Here is an 18,784-nt window from a genome sequence, read left to right on the forward strand (position 1 = left end):
GAAATTTGACACCGAGACAGAGACGCACAGGGAGAAGACAGGTGACCACAAAGGCAGAGATCGGGGTGATGTGTCCACCATGTCGGAACACCTGTGGCTGCCCACAAACCACCAGAAGCTGGGGGAGGCGTGGGGCAGATGCTCCCCCAGAGCCTCCTGCATCAGCCCTGCGCACAGCTTGGTTTTGGGCCTCTGCCCTCTAGAACTGACAGAAAATACATTCCTGTCTTTGAAGCCACCCAGCATGGTACCCTGGTACAGCAGCCCCAGGAACTAACCCCCTCCCGTTCCTCCCTCCTCTCTCTCCATCCTCCCGGGAGCACCCAGACATGTATTTCCCATGCTCCTCCTGGTCTCCCTTCCTGTGTTCCAGCTGAATCATTCCATTTGTCCTTGAGTCCAGCTCCTGACCCACCTCCTCCAGGAAGTCTTCCCTGCCTGCCTGGCCATCCAGGGCAGGTGTGGTGCCCCATCAGCATGGTCTAGAGCAGGCATTCTCAACAGGGGCAACGCTGCCCCCCAGGGGACACTGGGCAATATGGAGGAACTTGTGGTTGTCACACCTGGCGCAGGGCTACTATTGCATGTGGCGGGTAGAGGCCAGGAATGCTGCTAAAATCCTACAATGCATGGGACAGCCCCACAACCCAGAAGATTCCATCCCCAGGTGCCATTAGTGCCCAGGCTGAGACGCTGATTGAGAGAACACGCATGCTGTAGAGAAGTTAGATGTTCCCCTGTTCGTCTGCCCGGGTCCTGGTGGGGAGCACGGTGCCACCCACGGTGGGGGCCCCGCCCTGCCTGCCTCATCAGCCTCTCTGCTGCGTAACTGGACAACAGGGCGAACGCTGTCTGTAACACCAGACGGCTTGTCAGTTTCTGTGGAAAAAAATAGGTGTCTAGCCTCTTGTGTACAGTTTCTTCCATGCCAGTCGCTTTGACAGAGCCAGGCGTGTCTTTGAGATTGGGTAGATCGCAGAGGTGGTGCTCCTGGGTGTGTGTGCGGTGAAGGGCTGTGTTCTGATGGGGAGAGAGTCGCAGCTTCCTTCTGGGTGTCACCAGGGTTCCCCCAGATATCTTTCCAAGACAGCGTCACCTGCTGTCACTCTGCCCACCTAAGGTGGAGGCACCCAGCCCAGGATGCACCGTGAGGACTGAGGACATTTCCGTTAGAGAGAAGCTCAGTGCCTTTCTCCAGCAGGCACCATGTCCACATCCATAAGCATGCTTATTACACTTCGCAGAGTATCTTCCAGGCCCATCCATGTTGCTGCAAATGGCAAAATGTCATTCTTTTTATGGCTGAGTAATGTTCCATTGTGTATATATATGTACCACATCTTCATTCATCTGTTACGGACACTTAGTTTGCTTCCATGTCTTGGCAATTGTAAGTAATACTGCTGAACATTGGCGTGCATAGATCTTTTTGAATTACTGGGAGTTTTTTTGGATATACACCCAGAAGTGGAATTGCTGGGTCATATGGTAGTTCTATTTTTAGTTTTTAGTGCCTCAGTCTTTTTATCAAGAAGATTTGGGGAGTGAAATACAAACAGCTGGGGTGGGGGTGGTGTGTGAATGAGCATCTTACAGGATGTCAGAATAACGGAAGCAAACAGAACCATATTGGACATGAACTTCAGGTTAAAACCCAAGGAGAACATGAGACCTGAATGCCCCACAGAGGGACGGGATGCAGGAGGGGCTGAGCCTCTGCGTCCTGGGGTGCTGGCTGCCTGGAGGGGAGCCCGCCCGGGCCAGCCTGTTTTCCCTCAGCGCCTGCTAGCAAAGCCCTTCCCTGGCGGGTTCTGTGTCTCCCACGCACCCGAACCAGATGCATCTCTGTTTGGTCCCTTGCCCTCAGAGGGCCCTCCGGTCCTCACCTGGTGGTCCGGGGGAGAGAGCAGTGCTTGGTGGGAGTTAAGCCCACCTTCCTGACCAGCCCTGATGATCAAGTGAAGTGAAGCATTATCTGTAGGAGTTTAATGAGCTGCTGTGTGTGAAGGTGGTCACACCACTGACAGTGCGCTCGTGGACAGAAGCCACACGGGGGACCTGGCTATTCAGGGCGCTCCCCGTCAGTCAAAGCTCAACGCGCACTTGTAAGCTGCTCAGCTGTCTGGACAGCACGTCCCACCTCATTGTCCCCTTCTTGCCCTTTCAGCCCCCTCTGCCCCCCTCCCCAACCTTGGCTGGTGCTGGGTGGGGCCCCTGGCGGGCAGCAGGCCTCCCCCTGTAAACTGCCCATTCTCCAAATTGATGTATGAGGTCTGGGCTTTCCCTCAAGGTTACTCCTGGCTTCCAGTCACTGAAGGGACACTCACCTCTCCCCCTCTGGTGTGAACATCACCTCCACAGCCACACGTGTGCATATGCAGACACACGGATGTTCATGTACAGACACACATGCACCTGGGCACAGGGGCTGCACACACGTGCACAGGCAAGGACCCATGAATGCACACACACACACACACACGCACACACACACCACACACACACGCACACACACGGTAAGAGCTGTGGAATCAAATCAGTGCCTTTCCACTCCCGAATTCTTCTCTTTGATGTGTCACTGGACCAGATCCAGTACAAGTTCTTCCCTCGCTAGTCAGTGGCTGCAGCGTCATTGTTTTGATTTGGGAACAAGTTTCTTTGAAGCAGCCTCTTCTGTTGTAGAGTCTTATCTGTCCTTTAGTGCTTGTAAGTTGATCTGCTTTGAATGGTAGACCTTAAAAGAGAAGTGAGAAATAATCTCCAAGGATGTATTGTACAACACAGGGACTGTAGGAAACATTTTATAATACCTGTAAGTGGAGTATGACCTTTAAAACTTGTGAATCACTATATTGTACACCTGTAACTTATATAATGCTGTACATCAACTATACTTCAATTTTAGAAATTCTCAAAAAAAAAAAAAAAGGAGAAATCATTGCTGTCTTTCCGAGCAAGTCTCCTTTCAAAGATGCCTCTGTGTGTGTGTGTGTGTGTGTGTGCATCTTCCTGAAGCCCAAGTCCAGCATGTGTCCCATCTGAGCTTCTCCTCCAGAGAGTGGTGTCATGGAGAGAGTCTAAACTGAGCCCAGCACATGCCTGAAGCCTGCGCTGGAGGAGCTAGGGTGTGTGAGTGCTTTTAGACTAACAGTTACACCTTCAGAGACTTTAAAAGCAAGTAGCAGCCCTATAATTCAGCCCAGGAAATGAGTGAAGGAGTCTCAAAACTATACGAGGAGTCTGGAAATTCTAACTATTTTTAAAGGAGCAGAAGCCTGTAATTCATGGGTGAGTGAAACACAAAAATGGCACAAAAGTATGTTTGCAAAGAAAAAATACAGTAAAGAGAAAAATCTAACCAAGTGAGAAATAGCAAATGAACATATTTATGTCAACCTATTAGAATGACATTATTGAAAAGGCTGAGAAATTAACCCTATAGATGCAAAATATTGGATTTGCCTGAAGACGTTTTGGTGACCAAATAACCAACAGACGAATGGATAAAGAAGGTGTGGTGTATATATACAATGGAATATTACTCAGCAATAAAAAAGAATGAAATAGTGCCATTTGCAGCAACATGGATGGACCTAGAAATTATCATACTGAGTGAAGTAAGTCAGAGGAAGACAAATATCATATGATATCACTTCCATGTGGAATCTAAAATATGATACAAATGAACTTATTTACAAAACAGAAATAGACTCACAGACATAGAAAACACAATTATGGTTACCAAAGGAGAAAGATGGGGAGGGATAAATTAGGAGTTTGGAATTAACAGATACACACTACTGTATATAAAATAGATAAACAACAAAGACTTACTGTAGAGCACAGGGAACCATATTCAATATCTGGTAATGGCTCATAATGGAAAAGAATATATATATAACGGAATCATTTTGTTATATACCTGAAACTAACACAACATTGTAAGTCAAGTATACTTCAATTACAAAAAAAGCAAGTAGAAAGAACAGCCCTGGACTGTCAGGGACCTAGGGTGGACAGAGCCATCCCCTTCTTCTTGGAGCAGTGGACACCCCAAGGGCATTTCAGCAAGAACAGCTCGGCCACCCAGTGATTCACTGGGTGAGACTTAAACAGCCAATCCGAGGAGGACAGACAATCTATGAAAAGATATTTGTTAGCCGCGAACTTGGGTGCAAGACAGGAGGCGAGAGGGGTTCTTTGTGGCCAGCTGCGTGCGGTGAGGACTGCTGAGACCGCGGACTGGCATTCACGCTCTGTCTCCCGGCTGCTGAATTGACTGAGTGGTGGGGTTTTGTGTTCATAATTCTTCCCAGGAAGAAGACGCAACAAAGGCCAGTCTGTTCCTTTGGGGTTTTGTCTGTTGTTTTTTGTAACAATTGCGACTTTCACAAAGAATAAGCAAAGTATTTGTACATGCCAAAAGCGTCAGAATATTTCGAGATTATTGTGAGCCTCTATTTGTCTGGAGGCTTTTAGTTCGAATTCTCAGGTCATACCATAAATTTTCAGTATTATAGAAAAGAATGATAGAATTTGTATTTAATGCAAAAAAAATCAGCCTTGACATTTGCTCCCACTTATGTAGAAATTGATGGCGACATTCCTGCAAAGATACATTTGCTTATGTTTAATGAAATAACATTGGACTTTGATCTGGACCCACGTGATGATTATTATAAACATGTTAGGTTTTTGTGGTCTCTTTTAATCAGGTGTAATTGCACCACATAAGCAAAGCAGGAGAGACGTGGGGAAGTTTCTAGAAGTCAGTAAATGGTGGTTTCCTTTCTTCTTTTCTGATTTTCCTTCACTCTTTAGCAGCTAATTAGAAGAAGCAGTACGTCCCTTAATCAGCAATGGAACAGTTCAGCCAGACAGAGGTCCAGAGGGGCAGGGAAACGCAGCAGATCTGGGCTTCTGGCTCCTCAACTGAGCCTTGGTCTGAGTCTCCACCGTTGGAAAGACGGATATTGGAAAGGAGCTGTAAGCTCTGAATTTAAACATGTGAAGCAGCCTTCCATTGCTGTTTGGGAGGGACTGGTGCCATTCTCCCCATGAATCAGGATGTCTTAGTGGTGGGCTATGAGAGAGAGCTGGGGTTGGGGGATCTTTCCCACCAAGCCACACAGACCTGGGTGGCTGCCACCCTCACTGCCTGTCCAAAGGGATGGGTATGCAGCATGACCCGGTGAGGCCGCCAGTGGTGGGGCCTGGTTCCCTTCCGGGTCCCCTTACATAGACAGCACAGGTCCGCAGTGTGCTGTGACAGAAATAGTCCATGTGGGGAATGCCCAGGGCCTGTTGAGAGAGCATCATTAGCGTGCTCAGAAACATCAGGAGACCGTTGAGAGCAGTGTGAGTGCGCCTGTGAGTGGATGAAATTCAGGGTGTTTCCATCCCACCTACAAAACACGTGCATGAGATGCTCGGGAAGGCGGGCGAAGGGAAGTCAGGTGCGAGGAAATGTGCCCGGAAGGGCGGTTGCAGGAGATGGGCCATCAGGAGGCGTCGTGGAGAACGGCTGAGCCTGGAGTGAGAGACAGCACTCCCCTGACTGAGGGTCCAGCACCGCCCAACTTCCCCTGGTCCTCAGTCTGCCCACCCCCTCTGCTGCCAAGTAAACCCCATTGCCCAGGGCTCTCTGGAGAGTGACGGCCGGAGACACGGCCACCTCAGGTGCTGCCCGCTGGCTCCTTCTCGCTGCTGGTCTAGGGTCCCTGTGCCCACCCTCAGATGAATCAGACCTTTTGTCACCGCAGACCCAAATGCTCCGACTTTCAGCCCAGAGCACACCCAGTCACTGCGAGGGGAGCAGACCTGTCCCCATGGCCCTCACTCAACAGCAGAGATTGTATGAGGAAGCACTGGCCCTCAGCTTGACCCCATCCCTGGGACTCAAGGACAGGCTTCTGTCTCCATGTAAAAGGCTCCACCATCTTTTCAGAAACTGGTTCCCTTGTGACATGAATTACAAGAAAGCCACTATCCAAATTGGAAAAGAAGAGGTAAAAGTGTCACTATATGCTGACAACATGTTACTATATACAGAAAACCCTAAAAGGTCCACACAAAAACTACCAGAACTAATCAAAGAATTCAGCAAGGTAGCAGGTTACAAGATTAACGTTCAAAAATCAGTTGCATTTCTTTACAATAATGATGAATCAACAGAAAAAGAAAGTAAAGAAACAGTCCCCTTTAAAATAGCACCCAAAGTAATAAAATACCTGGGAATAAATCTAACCAAGGAGGTGAAAAACTTATACACAGAGAACTATAAAACACTGATGAAAGAAATTAAAGAAGACTTTAAAAAAATGGAAAGATATCCCATGCTCTAGGGTTGGAAGAATCAATATTGTTAAAATGGTCACACTGCCCAAGGCAATCTACAGATTTAATGCAATCCCTATCAAATTACCCAGGACATAGTTCACAGAACTAGAACACATCATAACAAAATTTATATGGAACCATCAAAGACCTAGAATTGCCAAAGCATTACTGAAGAAAAAGAAAGAGGCTGGAGGAATAACTCTCCCAGACTTCAGAAAATACTACAGAGCTATAGTCATCAAGACAGCATGGTATTGGTACAAAAACAGACATATGGACCAATGGAACATAATAGAGAGCCCAGAAATGAACCCACAAACTTTTGGTCAACTCATCTTCGACAAAGGAGGCAAGAATATACAATGGAAGAAAGACATTTCTCTTCAGCAAATGGTGTTGGGAAAACTGGACAGCAGCATGTAAATCAATGAATCTAGAACACTCCCTTACACCATATACAAAAATAAACTCAAAATGGATCAAAGACTTAAACATAAGACAAGATACAATAAACCTCCTTGAAGAAAATATAGGCAAAACATTATCTGACATACATCTCAAAAATGTTCTCCTTGAACAGTCTACCCAAGCAATAGAAATAAAAGCAAGAATAAACAGATGGGACCTAATGAAACTTACAGGCTTCTGCACAGCAAAGGAAACCAAAAGTAAAACAAAAAGACAACCTACGGAATGGGAGAAAATTTTTGCAAATGAAACTGACAAAGGCTTGATTTTCAGAATATACAAGCAGCTCAGATGACTTAATAAGAAAAAAACAAACAACCCAATCCAAAGATGGGCAGAAGACCTAAACAAGCAATTCTCCAAGGAAGACATACAAATGATCAATAGGCACATGAAAAAATGCTCAATATCACTAATTATCAGAGAAATGCAAATCAAAACTACAATGAGGTATCACCTCACACCGGTCAGAATGGCCATCATTCAAAAGTCCACAAATGACAAATGCTAGAGAGGCTGTGGAGAAAAGGGAACCCTCCTACACTGCTGGTGGGAATGCAGTTTGGTGCAGCCAGTGTGGAAAACAGTATGGAGATTCCTCAAAAGACTAAAAATAGACTTACCATATGACCCAGGAATCCCGCTCCTGGGCATATATCCAGATGGAACCCTACTTCAAAATGACACCTGCACTCCAATGTTCATAGCAGCACTATTTACAATAGCCAAGACATGGAAACAGCCTAAATGTCCATCAACAGATGACTGGATAAAGAAGAGGTGGTACATTTATACAATGGAATACTATTCAGCCATAAAAACTGACAACATAATGCCATTTGCAGCAACATGGATGTCCCTGGAGAATGTCATTCTAAGTGAAGTAAGCCAGAAAGAGAAAGAAAAATACCATATGAGATCACTCATATGTGGAATCTAAAAAAAAAAAATCATAAATACAAAACAGAAACAGACTCATAGACATAGAATACAAACTTGTGGTTGCGAAGGGGGTGGGGGGTGGGAAGGGCCAGATTGGGATTTCAAAATGTAGAATAGATAAACAAGATTATACTGTATAGTACAGGGAAATATATACAAGATCTATGTGGTAGCTCATAGAGAAAAAAATGTGACAATATACATATGTTCATGTATAACTGAAAATTTGTGCTCTACACTGGAATTTGACACAACATTGTAAAATGATTATAACTCAATAAAAAAATGTTTAAAAAAGAAAAAGAAAGTTGCCCCTGAGCTTGAAAGTAAAAAGTCAGAGTTTTAAGATGTATGTGTGAATATATATACACATCTATATATAAACACATACCCCTACTGCTGCAGGAGAGGAACTGGGAGCTATAATTAAAGGCATTCTGTGGTGGGAGGAAAGGGGAGTTAGAACAATATTTTGCCTCCAGGACAACACACTCTGTTCTGCATTGATGCTCTTTTGATAAAGCTGATCCTCCCAGCGCGGTGCGGGAGCGGGAGCGGGGCCGCCTTCCAGCATCAGGGACGGAGCGCCTTCCGGGGAGGAAGCCAGTGCCGGAGTCTGTGAAGACAGCAGCCCGTCTGTCCCTCCCTCCCTGAAAAGCTTGCCGACCACTGGACTCCGCCATCTGCTTTGTACCAAAGCTGTGATGTTCCGTGTCTCTCCTTACATCGGATTGATTCAGAAATCCCCGCCGCTTTGTGGGTCTGTAACAGAGAGGGCGGGAATCAGGATACTGCTGGGTTCTAACCTGGTCTTTCTATTCCTCTCATGCAGGGGCGGATCTGTAGAAAAGCCGGCAAATCAAAAAAGTCCTTCAGTCGCAAGGAAGCTGAAGCCACCTTTAAGAGTTTGGTGAAGACTCACGAAAAATACGGCTGGGTGACCCCGCCCGTCTCTGATGGCTGATGTCTGCGACATGCATTAGACGCTTAAGCCACCTCTCCACTCACACAGATACCCGACATCTCCTCCCCCACGCTGAGCATCCTTCATCCTTTTTTACTACAGCCAGAACTGAATCCTGAATGCCAAGGACACGTTTAAGTTATTTATGATCAGATGTGTTTACAGAGAGAAAGAGGGAGCAAACGCTGTTCGGGATTAAGTTTCGATTATAAATGAATGATCATCCCTAAGTCACTTTAGAACAAATGTCGAGAAGGTGACATCCCCCATCCGCCTGTCCCCTCCCCCAGCCCATCACTTTGCTCTCAGCTTCTTTCCATGACAGCAGCTCCAAAGAGCAGGCAGGAAACTCAACGCCCCTTGCTCCACCCGTTTACACGTAAGTGGCACCGTTCACATGTAATAGGTACGGCCCGCGTCGCCGGCACATGTTCGCTGGGCTCCCTGTCTCTTTCTCTCCCTGGCAGGTCGACGTAACTTGAAGACACGTCTTTCTGTGGCCCTGTTCTAGTGATTTAAAACCACAACTGCCCACTTGGTTACAACGTGCTCCCAGCGCTGGTGCCAGCGCCCTGGGGTGAAGGTGGGGGTGCTCAGGCCGGGAGGGCACACACATGGTGCAGATGCCGGGGCGGGCTCCCTGGGGCTCAGAGCATCCTCGGCGGTCGGATGCAGACAGTCTCTTCCGTTATCCTGAAATGCTCCTACGACCTTTGTGTCCCTGTCTTCTCTCTGCTGGTCAACCTACCACCAAAAGCAAAAGACAATGTCCCATTTGATGAAGTCACCTGACTCATTTTCTTATGTGTGCTCGTGACAGGGAATGCGAGAACTGCCAAAGGAGGCCCGGTGACCGTACGACGATTTGCATGACCCAGTAGTCACTGTTGTGTCCCCGAGGCTGGGATGCGTGAGTGCCCTCGCTATGATATAAACTTCTGTTATTTATCTCCCCACAATTTCATTTTCTCTTTTGTTCAGTTACTTAGAACTTTCTAAGAAACTCCATGAAATGAGGAAACACTGTTTATAATAATGTGCGGAAAGAGGTTAAATGTTCATTCCAAGTGGAATAATCTTATTGGACACATTTGAAATAAAATCATGCATACCTGACACACGGCCTCACGGATCCAGTCATTGTGGGCTATCCTGCCATCTAAAACAGTTCAGCTGTTTTTTTTTTAATTTAATATTTCAAATAACATGACAGCCTCCTGCCACAAGGTGCAGGAAAAGGGTCTTAGGAAGCCATGGTCTTTGCAAAACTCCAGTGGATTAAAATGTCCCCAGAAGCAACCAGGGAGACAAGTAGAAACTGACTGGAAGAACTAAGGGATGATTTGGCCAAACTCGAATGTTGCCGGTTATATTTTACCACTTTGAAGGAAGAGGAATTTTCTTTGCTGATCATATTAAATTCTTCAGGCAGTGTTGGGCACTTACAGACCTGTTCACTGGTCCAAGGTGATCAGAGATCTGAATGACCTCACCTCAAAGGACAGGGGTCAGCTCCTCCCAGCACGATTAGTCATTCACCAAATTGACCCTTTATTGCCACTTTTTTTTTTTTTTTTTTGCAACTTTCTTATGTGCCCCAGATACACATGTGGTTCTGTCTGGCCGAAATGCTTGACCTCCTGCTCGAGTTCCCTCTAAGTAATAATAGTCATGAAATTCGATGACAATGAACTTAAAGCGTCCATTCACCTGATCCTCTGCTGCGGAATTCTCCATCCTGGAAACCTGATGGTTAATGGATGGCCTTGGGCCCTTGGGCTCTTTGTTGTGCTGGAATTACAGGGTGGGTGTTAAAGGTCTAGGACAGAAACACTGGCTAGGGAGAGCGCCTGAGTTTCTTTCTTTCTAGAGAGTTTCCTTTTCCAATTTCAGAGTAAAGATAACTTTCTTTTAGGAACATAGTTATATACATGGAGAGAGAGCTATAAACCCAAAGCTGGGTCACTTCAGTGCTGGTCATCAGCTGACTGAAGAACGTGGCCAGAGCTGTTTCGGGTGTAACCAGGAGGTGACTGATAACCTAAGGGTGGAATAGGTTACTGCCAACAGCAAGGGCGAGGCAGGCCTTTGGCTTAATTTCAACCTCTCTGTACACCCCAAATTTGACTTCTTTTGCATGGCATTCCCATTAGGTTTAATAGAAACTGAAACTTATGGAGGAAATGGTAGTGAAGGAAATATCATTTCTCACTTAAATTGGTATGACTTTCTCATTCTAAAAGCAGCAGGGAATCATTTAAAAGTCAACTAGTGTTTTGACTCTTAGTCAGAAGCAGGAACTCCCTTCCTGGTGGCTGGAGGCAGACGCCGCTGCGTTGGTCCAACAGCAGAGCCAGGCCATGGACGTTTCCTGATGGCCCCGCATGTGGGGCCTGCCTGCCTCTGGAGCCCGGGGTCACGTTCCCACGCAGGCCAAGAAAGACAGCCCTCTCCAGACCAACAGCAGGACAGTGATGGGGTGGTGTGCAGACGTGCACATCCCACCAGCTCCACACCCCGCTTATCGATGGGGACTTGGATCCAGCCAGTGGCCACAGAACAGAGGGAAGGAAAAATACAGACGCACGCATGCGTCCGTGACCAGCCAGTGGTTTTCCTGGACAGACTGCCTTTGCTCCTGGGTGTCCCCTCCACAGCCGGCCCAGGGCAGTGCATGCCACCAGCATGGGCTCACTGGCTCTAGGACGATCACGAATGACTTCTGCTTAAGGAGGCCTCTGTGAGCAATAGGTTCCACACGCACATAGACACACACACACACGCGCACACACACATGCCAACACACACACGTGCACACACACACACACATTCCCTAGAAGACTCTCAATCTCTAAAATGTGTAACTCAGAAAGAAACAGGGTTTAGGCCTAAATTTTTCCAGCTCCCAAGTTCCCTCTATTTATCAGAATTCAATCTTATTTTTGGAGAGAAAAAATCTGTGGCTTGGTGAAAAGGACCCAATATAGAAAGGCAGATCTATGGACGCCTGCAGTGTCCGTGTGACTCTGGGGAGGTGGCGGGGGGGTCCCTTCACCTGCATGAGCCTTAGTTTCCTTGGCTGTAAAATCCTACCAGGTTGGTGAGAGAATTGATTTAAACAAAGAAGGAAAGTGCTTGGGAACCAAAACTTTTCATATGAAATTTACACGTGATTTTATAGTATGCGGAAATATATTAAAAAACTGGCTTTCAGTAGCTCACACTTGGATGAAGGCTCAGATTCGGCAATTACAATGGTTCAGATGCAATTACCTTGTAATCATACACTGGCTTTCTGTCCCCAACCCCCTACCTTAAGGCAATCAAACGAACTTAGTGACCTTCTCTTACCCACTCAGATACAGGGAATGTAGACATTAAAGACCCGGCTTCTCCCTGGAAGAACTCCCGAGATGAGAATAATGCACGGCAACAAGGAACGAGCGGCGCACACCAAAGGCAGCCGAATGCTCCGTTGTGTTGCAGCCGCTCGGGCCGTGGTGCAGGCACAGGGGCTCCCGGACCCGTGACTAGGGGAGACTCCACAGAGGGAGTCCAGTCTGAGTGACATCTGGGCAGGAGGGAAGGGCAGGTGTAGGGCACGGTCTCCATCGACACCGGCCCTGGAGGGGACAGCTGGGCGGCGACTTGCCACTACTCCCCTGCAAGGGCCCTGTCTGTCTGTGGATCCGATTTCAGGAGGCAGGACGCTGTCCCACCTCACAGCTTAACCATGGCCTGTGGGGCTGCCTCTTTCCCTAAAAATTGGATTTCTGTGTTTTATCTGAACTCTCTTAGCAGCAAGAATCGCAATGGAATTTGCTTTCTAAAGAAGCAAGGTGGCTTCCCAGCTGAAGTGCGGGTGGGCCCACTGACTCAGGGAGGCACTTAGCCTAACTGTGTGCACTTGCCAGGGAGGCAGCAAGCAGAGAGAGGTTCAGTGGCTTTTCCAAAGTCAGCTGAGAGGGGAAGCCACGGCCAGTCTTGGTAGTGCTTTCCGACCCTCCATGGACCGCCTGGCAATTCACGTGGCCACACCCGAGCACACACCTTTGAGCCCACAGTTGGCTCTGAAGAGCCACAGGTCTCCCAAGCTGACTGGGAATCACCCGGAGTGATCCTCTCTGTGCATCAGGCAAGTCGGTGCAAAAGGCAGCTCCCACGCCCTGTTCTGGGGAGCTGTGATGAGGGGCTTGGAGCTCAACCCATGTGCTCACAATCAATACTTTTTTTCCTTCCAAAGACATGAAAGTAATATACAGCCGCATTCCTTAGCTTTATAGTATGTTCTACCTTATCTGTTGAATTTTTGCAGCCTCCAGTTTACACAGTATTGAGTTTCACTCAATCCCAGGGCCCATCTGACCCACAGGATGTGACCAACGAACTGGAAAGGCCAAATAAACACAGTTGACATCAGGAAAGGCAATGAGCAATGTTAGCTCGGTTCCAGAAGAAACACAGGAGTGAAGTGAGCTGTCCCAAGAGTATTTGAATAGAGTGGAGATCCAAAGGGAAGCCAGATTTTATTGTGAGGTCACAGTAGGGCTAGACAAATAGCAGAGTGGCCCTGGGGGAAGTCTGGTTCCAAGGTCATCCTCTCGGGTCAGTAAGGCAGTATGTGGTGAGGAAATAAATAACTTTCCACTGCAGATTCACTCTGTCTGTCCTGCAGGGTTAAAACAAGGAGATGCTTCCCCATTTCTTCCCCTGGAGGTCAATTGATTGGCTGCCCTATTTAGTGTCTCTAGATCTTGGGTGACCACTGGTGATGACATGAATTGAGCTAAAATAGAGCTGCTGTAACCTGATGTGCTTGGTTTCACTTCCTGCTTGTCCCCTCTACCAACGTGATCTTTTTTGAGCGTCATCAGGGTTATGACCATGGTAAGATGCTAATCCACATGCCATAGGCTACTTAGTGCAAACTCTCAAGACTGTCACCACAATGAACGTTGAGGCTTTGGTGTATAGTCTTTCCAAAGTTGTCCTAGTCTGTGATCCTCAAACGGAGAGGCAGGAGTTGCATGGACCATAAAATCAATAGGAAAGAAACGTCGACGATTGGAAGAGGGTGCATGCTTGAGTCACAGAATCTAGAGGCACTGTCCTCGTGGGCAAATGATGATTCTGAAAAGAAAGGCGTGAAAGCCAATAACTGTCTTTCCACAGAATGTTTGTTGCATCCTTGCATGGTCTGTGTTCCGTAGCTGTCAGAATTTCCCTGGGTTTCCGTATGTGTTATCCTCTGTGGTCCATTGTGGGGGGCCCTCTGTCTCGTGGTGCCCTCCGACTTTCTGTGCTTTGATTTATCTGTGGTTTGCCAAATGAAAACTTTGACGCATGTCACGGGTATTCACTATAAAAATCAATGAACCGCAACTGAACCAAATCTAACTAAGCACCCATGTGACTTAGAAGATTTCTCTCTCAGCTGCCATGTACATTTTAAAGGTTTGTAAACATGTTTGCCGAAGATTCCCATTAAAGTTTCTCAACCTAATTGAAATTGTATGCTTAGCACAATGCTACGGCCTGCACTAATACTGAATCACAGAGACACTTTTCTGGGAAAACTGCTGTCAAGCAGTAATTTTGGGAAGTGGCAGTTTTCACACACCGTTAGCTCCACGTATTTAAAAGGGCGGCCAGCTTTCCGCGCTAGGAGGTAAGTCGGCTGTCCGTTTTTTATTCTAAACGGTTCATCGGAGAAACTTCTTGGCCCTTGTGTCGATATTTGAGACTGTGTTCTGATCAAAACACATTTTTCTTTTCAGATCTGAAAATGGGACCATTTTAGTATTGAATAGGCGAAGGCTTTGGAGTCGAACACACTCCTCTGCCTCACGTCCCACGTGGATAAGGAACTTAGCCTCCCAGAATCTCGGTTTCCACTTTCCAAACTACAATTATGAAGTTACTATTTACAGAGGGGAGTGCCGTGACAAGACAAAGCAGTACGTGGGAAGCCCTCTGCCTGGCACGTAACTGACACTCAGGACAGCTTTCAGAAACCGCAGGATGGGTCTGGTGCGGTCAGGCTGACGGCGTGGGTCGGCTGTTAGGGTCGGCTTTAAGTTGTCCACTTCATCCCAGGTGAACTTGGGCAAAGGCATGGAAGGTTCTCCAGTAATTGGGCATTGGCTCTGCCTTTCACTTAGGCGACAGAGACGAACATGTGACCAATCACACACTCTCCCCCAGAACACATCCGCCCCCACGCCACCCAGCTGGGTGGGGGAGTTGGCTGCCGTGGCGTGGGTAATCTACGTCCAGCGACACGCTTTCCTTAAGGCAAAAGTTAAGGACCCAGCAGGACTGTAACAACACCCCAACCCTAAGGAGTCAGGGTGTGGTCTCTACGTCAGTAGGACAGGGACCTACTGTCAAAGCTGCATAAAATGTCTGCTCTTGACCTCTGCTGTGTTTGTCACTTACGTGTTTGCCTTCAAGAGTTCTACTTCCAATCAAGAATAAACTTTGCCTGTTAGTGGAAACAAGTTATTTTTACTTGAACACAGGGGCAGGGCGGAGACACTGAGGTAGGTGGGTGCACAATCTGTTGGCAAAAATGAAGTCTAAATCAACTGTTTTAGGCTGATATGCCTTCTAGGGCAGGGACTGTGTGTCACCCTGCAGGGACTGGTCTGCACAGAGGCAACCGACCAGCAGTTTTCTGAGCCATGAAAAGTTTTCTGATAAATAATTTTGAAGATGAAATCCAATCACATAATTCTGCACAGCTTGAATAAAATCTCCCATAGGAAACTATTCCTTTTTTAAAAAAATTCTTCTTCTTCTATATTTGCAAAGTTTTTAATTTCTCCAAGACCTTTTAGAACTCTGTCTTTATATCATCTCCACAGGCAATGCTGCCAGGTAGATTCACAGACGGTTCTATGCTGAGCTGAGAGATAGGAAATAAGCGTTAAAAGCTTAACTGGGTTTTCAAACCTGCTTTTACTTGCACATGGTCAATTACTTTTCTGCATCACTTAAACATTACATTAAGTTAATCCTAAAGCAACTTTTAAATCTCTAACCTCAAGGGGTATTTCTAGCAACAACTCTCCAAAGTTTACCTTTTTAAATAATACAGATCATTTTGCATTTGACAGTCTTTCTTATTTTTACCAAATTCTGTGTATCTGCACACACACCCCTGATGTATGTAGTCTTAGTCTCATTGTTTCACAGGTTTCTTCTCACTTTAGTTTCTCCTTTTTATGGTGTTACTTTTCCATGAAGCATTAATTTCTGGAATGGCATACAATTGCGCGCAAGGCTATCTCCTCTCTTTTGCAATCGGGAGCCTCCCAGGGTCTCTGGTCTCACCTGCTGGGGGGCTGTGTCCTATGCCACTTGTCCTCAGAACCCTGAACTTCATGGCGTCCAGGGTAACAACTTTCCCACACTGAAATGGTGGGAATTGAAACTGTTTTTAGTAAATGATAGCTTGGAGCTTCCTCGGATTTTCTCTAGAAAGCTAGCTTTGGAAATAAAAGTAAAGGCTCTCCTAATCATCATGCCAATTATTTATTTAATAAATGAACTGGAAAGGGCCTTAGAGGTCGCTGGGAATGACCCGGGCCTTTAATTTGGTTCAGTCAGCACCACGCTCAGTCCTCAGCTCGGGGCCTGTTTGAACACACTTCCTTCCGATCACATAAAGGGTTTTGAAACTCGCCTGTCCCAATGACTTCTAACAGTGAAAGGATTCTATGACAAAAGAAGTGTAACCCAGAGACCTCACTTTTTTGAAGGGTGTTTTAAGACACAGGAAGTTAAATTCATAGTCCAGGCTTCCCATCTAATACAAATAACACAATAAAGCTGGGACCAGAGACGGGGAGCCTGTCATTTCTGGTCACACGGTTGTAGACGTGCGACATATATCTACATACACAGGCATGTGCGGCGCAGCTAAGAGCCAGGCGCTGTCTTGGAACATCAAGAAAAAATATATATATTTGGCATATATGTCAAAATGTAAAAATATATGAATTTAAATATATATCTATACATGTGGTGATGAGTGGAGAAGTGGTCTCCCAAAAGGTATGCCCAAGTCTTAACCCCCAGAAGCTGTGAGTGCAACTTTATTTGAAGTCTTTGCAGGTGTAATTAAGTTGAGGATCTCAAGATGAGATCATTGTGGGTTTAGGCTGGACCCTAAAGCTAATGGTAGGTGTCCTTATAAAGCAAAAGTTGAGGGAGATTTGAGAAACAGAGACACAGGGGAGAGGGCGACACGAAGACGGAGGCAGAGACTGAAATGGTGAGTCTACCAGCCGGGCAACGGGCAATGTCAAGCACCACCAGCACCTCCAGGGGCTGGGAGGGGGGCAGCAACGGATTCTCCCTCAGCCCCCGGAAGGAACCAAACCCAGGTCTGGACTTCTGGCCCTCCTAGGTGGGCAGAGTATTCAACGCTATCCTGCAAAAAGCCATTCCTTTGAGCCTCTCTCTCTGAATCTCTGAAAATGTAACTGCCAAGACTTCCGTGACATTGGCACTTTCTTCCCTCGGAAGCAAAGGTCACAATGGTGTGGTGGCGCGGGGCTGCAGGTGTGGAAGGAAGGGCGCTGGAAAGAAACTGAAAGTTTGCAAAGAGCAGACCCACGAAGGAAGGCACCCCAGGTGGTACGTTGCATTTTATGGCAAGAATGAAGTGATGGGCCTGGTCTTTACCTAAAAATAGATTCTCCTGCTGGCCTTGAAGAGGGACGCTGCCAAGGTGGGAGGGGCCTCACGGCAGGAGACTGCGGGGTCTCTAGGAGCTGAACCTGCAGGAAACAAGACCCCCGCCCCATAGCTGCTCGGGACTGAATTCTGCCAACAGCGGCCCGAGCTCCAGAAGGAAACACAGCCCAGCTGACTCCCTGGCTGCAAACTGGGGAGATGCTGGGCAGAGGACCCGCTAAGCTGTGCCTGGACCCCCGACCCAGACAAAGTGCGAGACCACAGATGAACGTGATTGTAACTGCTAACTGTTGCACAGCAATGAAAAACAAACACAACAGGCGAACCGCACGTCTTCGTCTTCCCCTACCCAGAGACGCTGAACTCAGTGGTGAGGAGAAGGTTCTGCCAGAGGACAGCCGGCCTGGCCTTGCCCAGGTGTTACGTTGTGGCTCCTCTGGGCCCCGGGGCATGATCTCCGTTCCCTGCAGCTGCCATGGCAGTCACCATGAACTGGGTGGATTAAAACAACAGAAATGTATTCTCTCACATTTCTAGAAGCCAGCAGTCCAAGATCATGGTGCTGGCAGGACCACGCTCTCTCTGAAGGCTCTGAGGGAGGATCCTTCTTGCCTCGTCCAACGTCTGGTGGCTCTTGGCATCGCCTGGCTTGTGGCTGTATTTTGCCAATCCCTGCCCCGATCTGTGCCAAATCGCCCTCTGCCTGTTCTCACAGGGGCACTTGGCATTGGATTCAGGACACACTCAGATAATCCAGGACGATCTCACCTCAAGATTCCTAATTTAATTACACCTGAAAAGACCCTTTTTTCAAACAAGATACCAGGGCCCAGGACGTGGGCTTATCTTTCCAGAAGCTGCCAATCAACCTACCTCAGGCGTCAGTGCCAACGATCTTGAAATTTGCACGCACACCACATCCCAGCTCTGCCTGCCCTTGACCCTGGGGCAGAGCCCTCCCTCCTCTGTGGTCTGCAGATCACCCTCTCCAGAGGGTGCAGTCCCTGCCTGTCCCTCCCCTAGCCCTGCACCCACCCCTCTTCTCAGCATCCTGGCCCTGGTGAGGGGATGGGCAGAGCTGGCAGGGACTTGCCCCATCCAGCAGGCCGGCTCACCCAAGGAGGCCCAGCAGCGGAAGGGACACGTGGGCCTGCTGCTTTTCCAGTGAGAATTTGTCCGAGGAGAAGGCAAGAGCCAAGACCGCCGATGTTCCGCAGAGGGCAGCTTGGGGTCAGCTCATTTCATTCGGGAACGCCTGCTGACTCCTTGAGGTGAGTGAACCACAGCTTCAAAAAAGTGCACCTTTTCCCTTGAACTGGAGTTTCCTCTCTCAAGTTTGCTCTAAGTAATGAACACCTGCGGGGAGCT

At 47.5% G+C, this 18,784-nt stretch overlaps 1 protein-coding gene across 1 annotated transcript in view; it reads left to right on the forward strand.

Annotated features, from left to right (window-relative positions):
- UBE2QL1 (ubiquitin conjugating enzyme E2 Q family like 1) overlaps nucleotides 1–9,831 on the forward strand; it is a 46,786-nt gene extending 36,955 nt beyond the window's left edge. The window contains exon 2 of the mRNA XM_032469790.1: nucleotides 8,582–9,831. Coding sequence (XP_032325681.1) covers nucleotides 8,582–8,713 — 132 coding nt within the window. The 3' untranslated portion in view covers nucleotides 8,714–9,831. The remainder of the gene's footprint in view (nucleotides 1–8,581) is intronic.
- The last annotated feature ends 8,953 nt before the right edge of the window (nucleotides 9,832–18,784 follow it).

The sequence above is a fragment of the Camelus ferus genome, chromosome 3, assembly GCF_009834535.1.
Source record: "Camelus ferus isolate YT-003-E chromosome 3, BCGSAC_Cfer_1.0, whole genome shotgun sequence".
NCBI classification, from domain to species: domain Eukaryota; kingdom Metazoa; phylum Chordata; class Mammalia; order Artiodactyla; family Camelidae; genus Camelus; species Camelus ferus.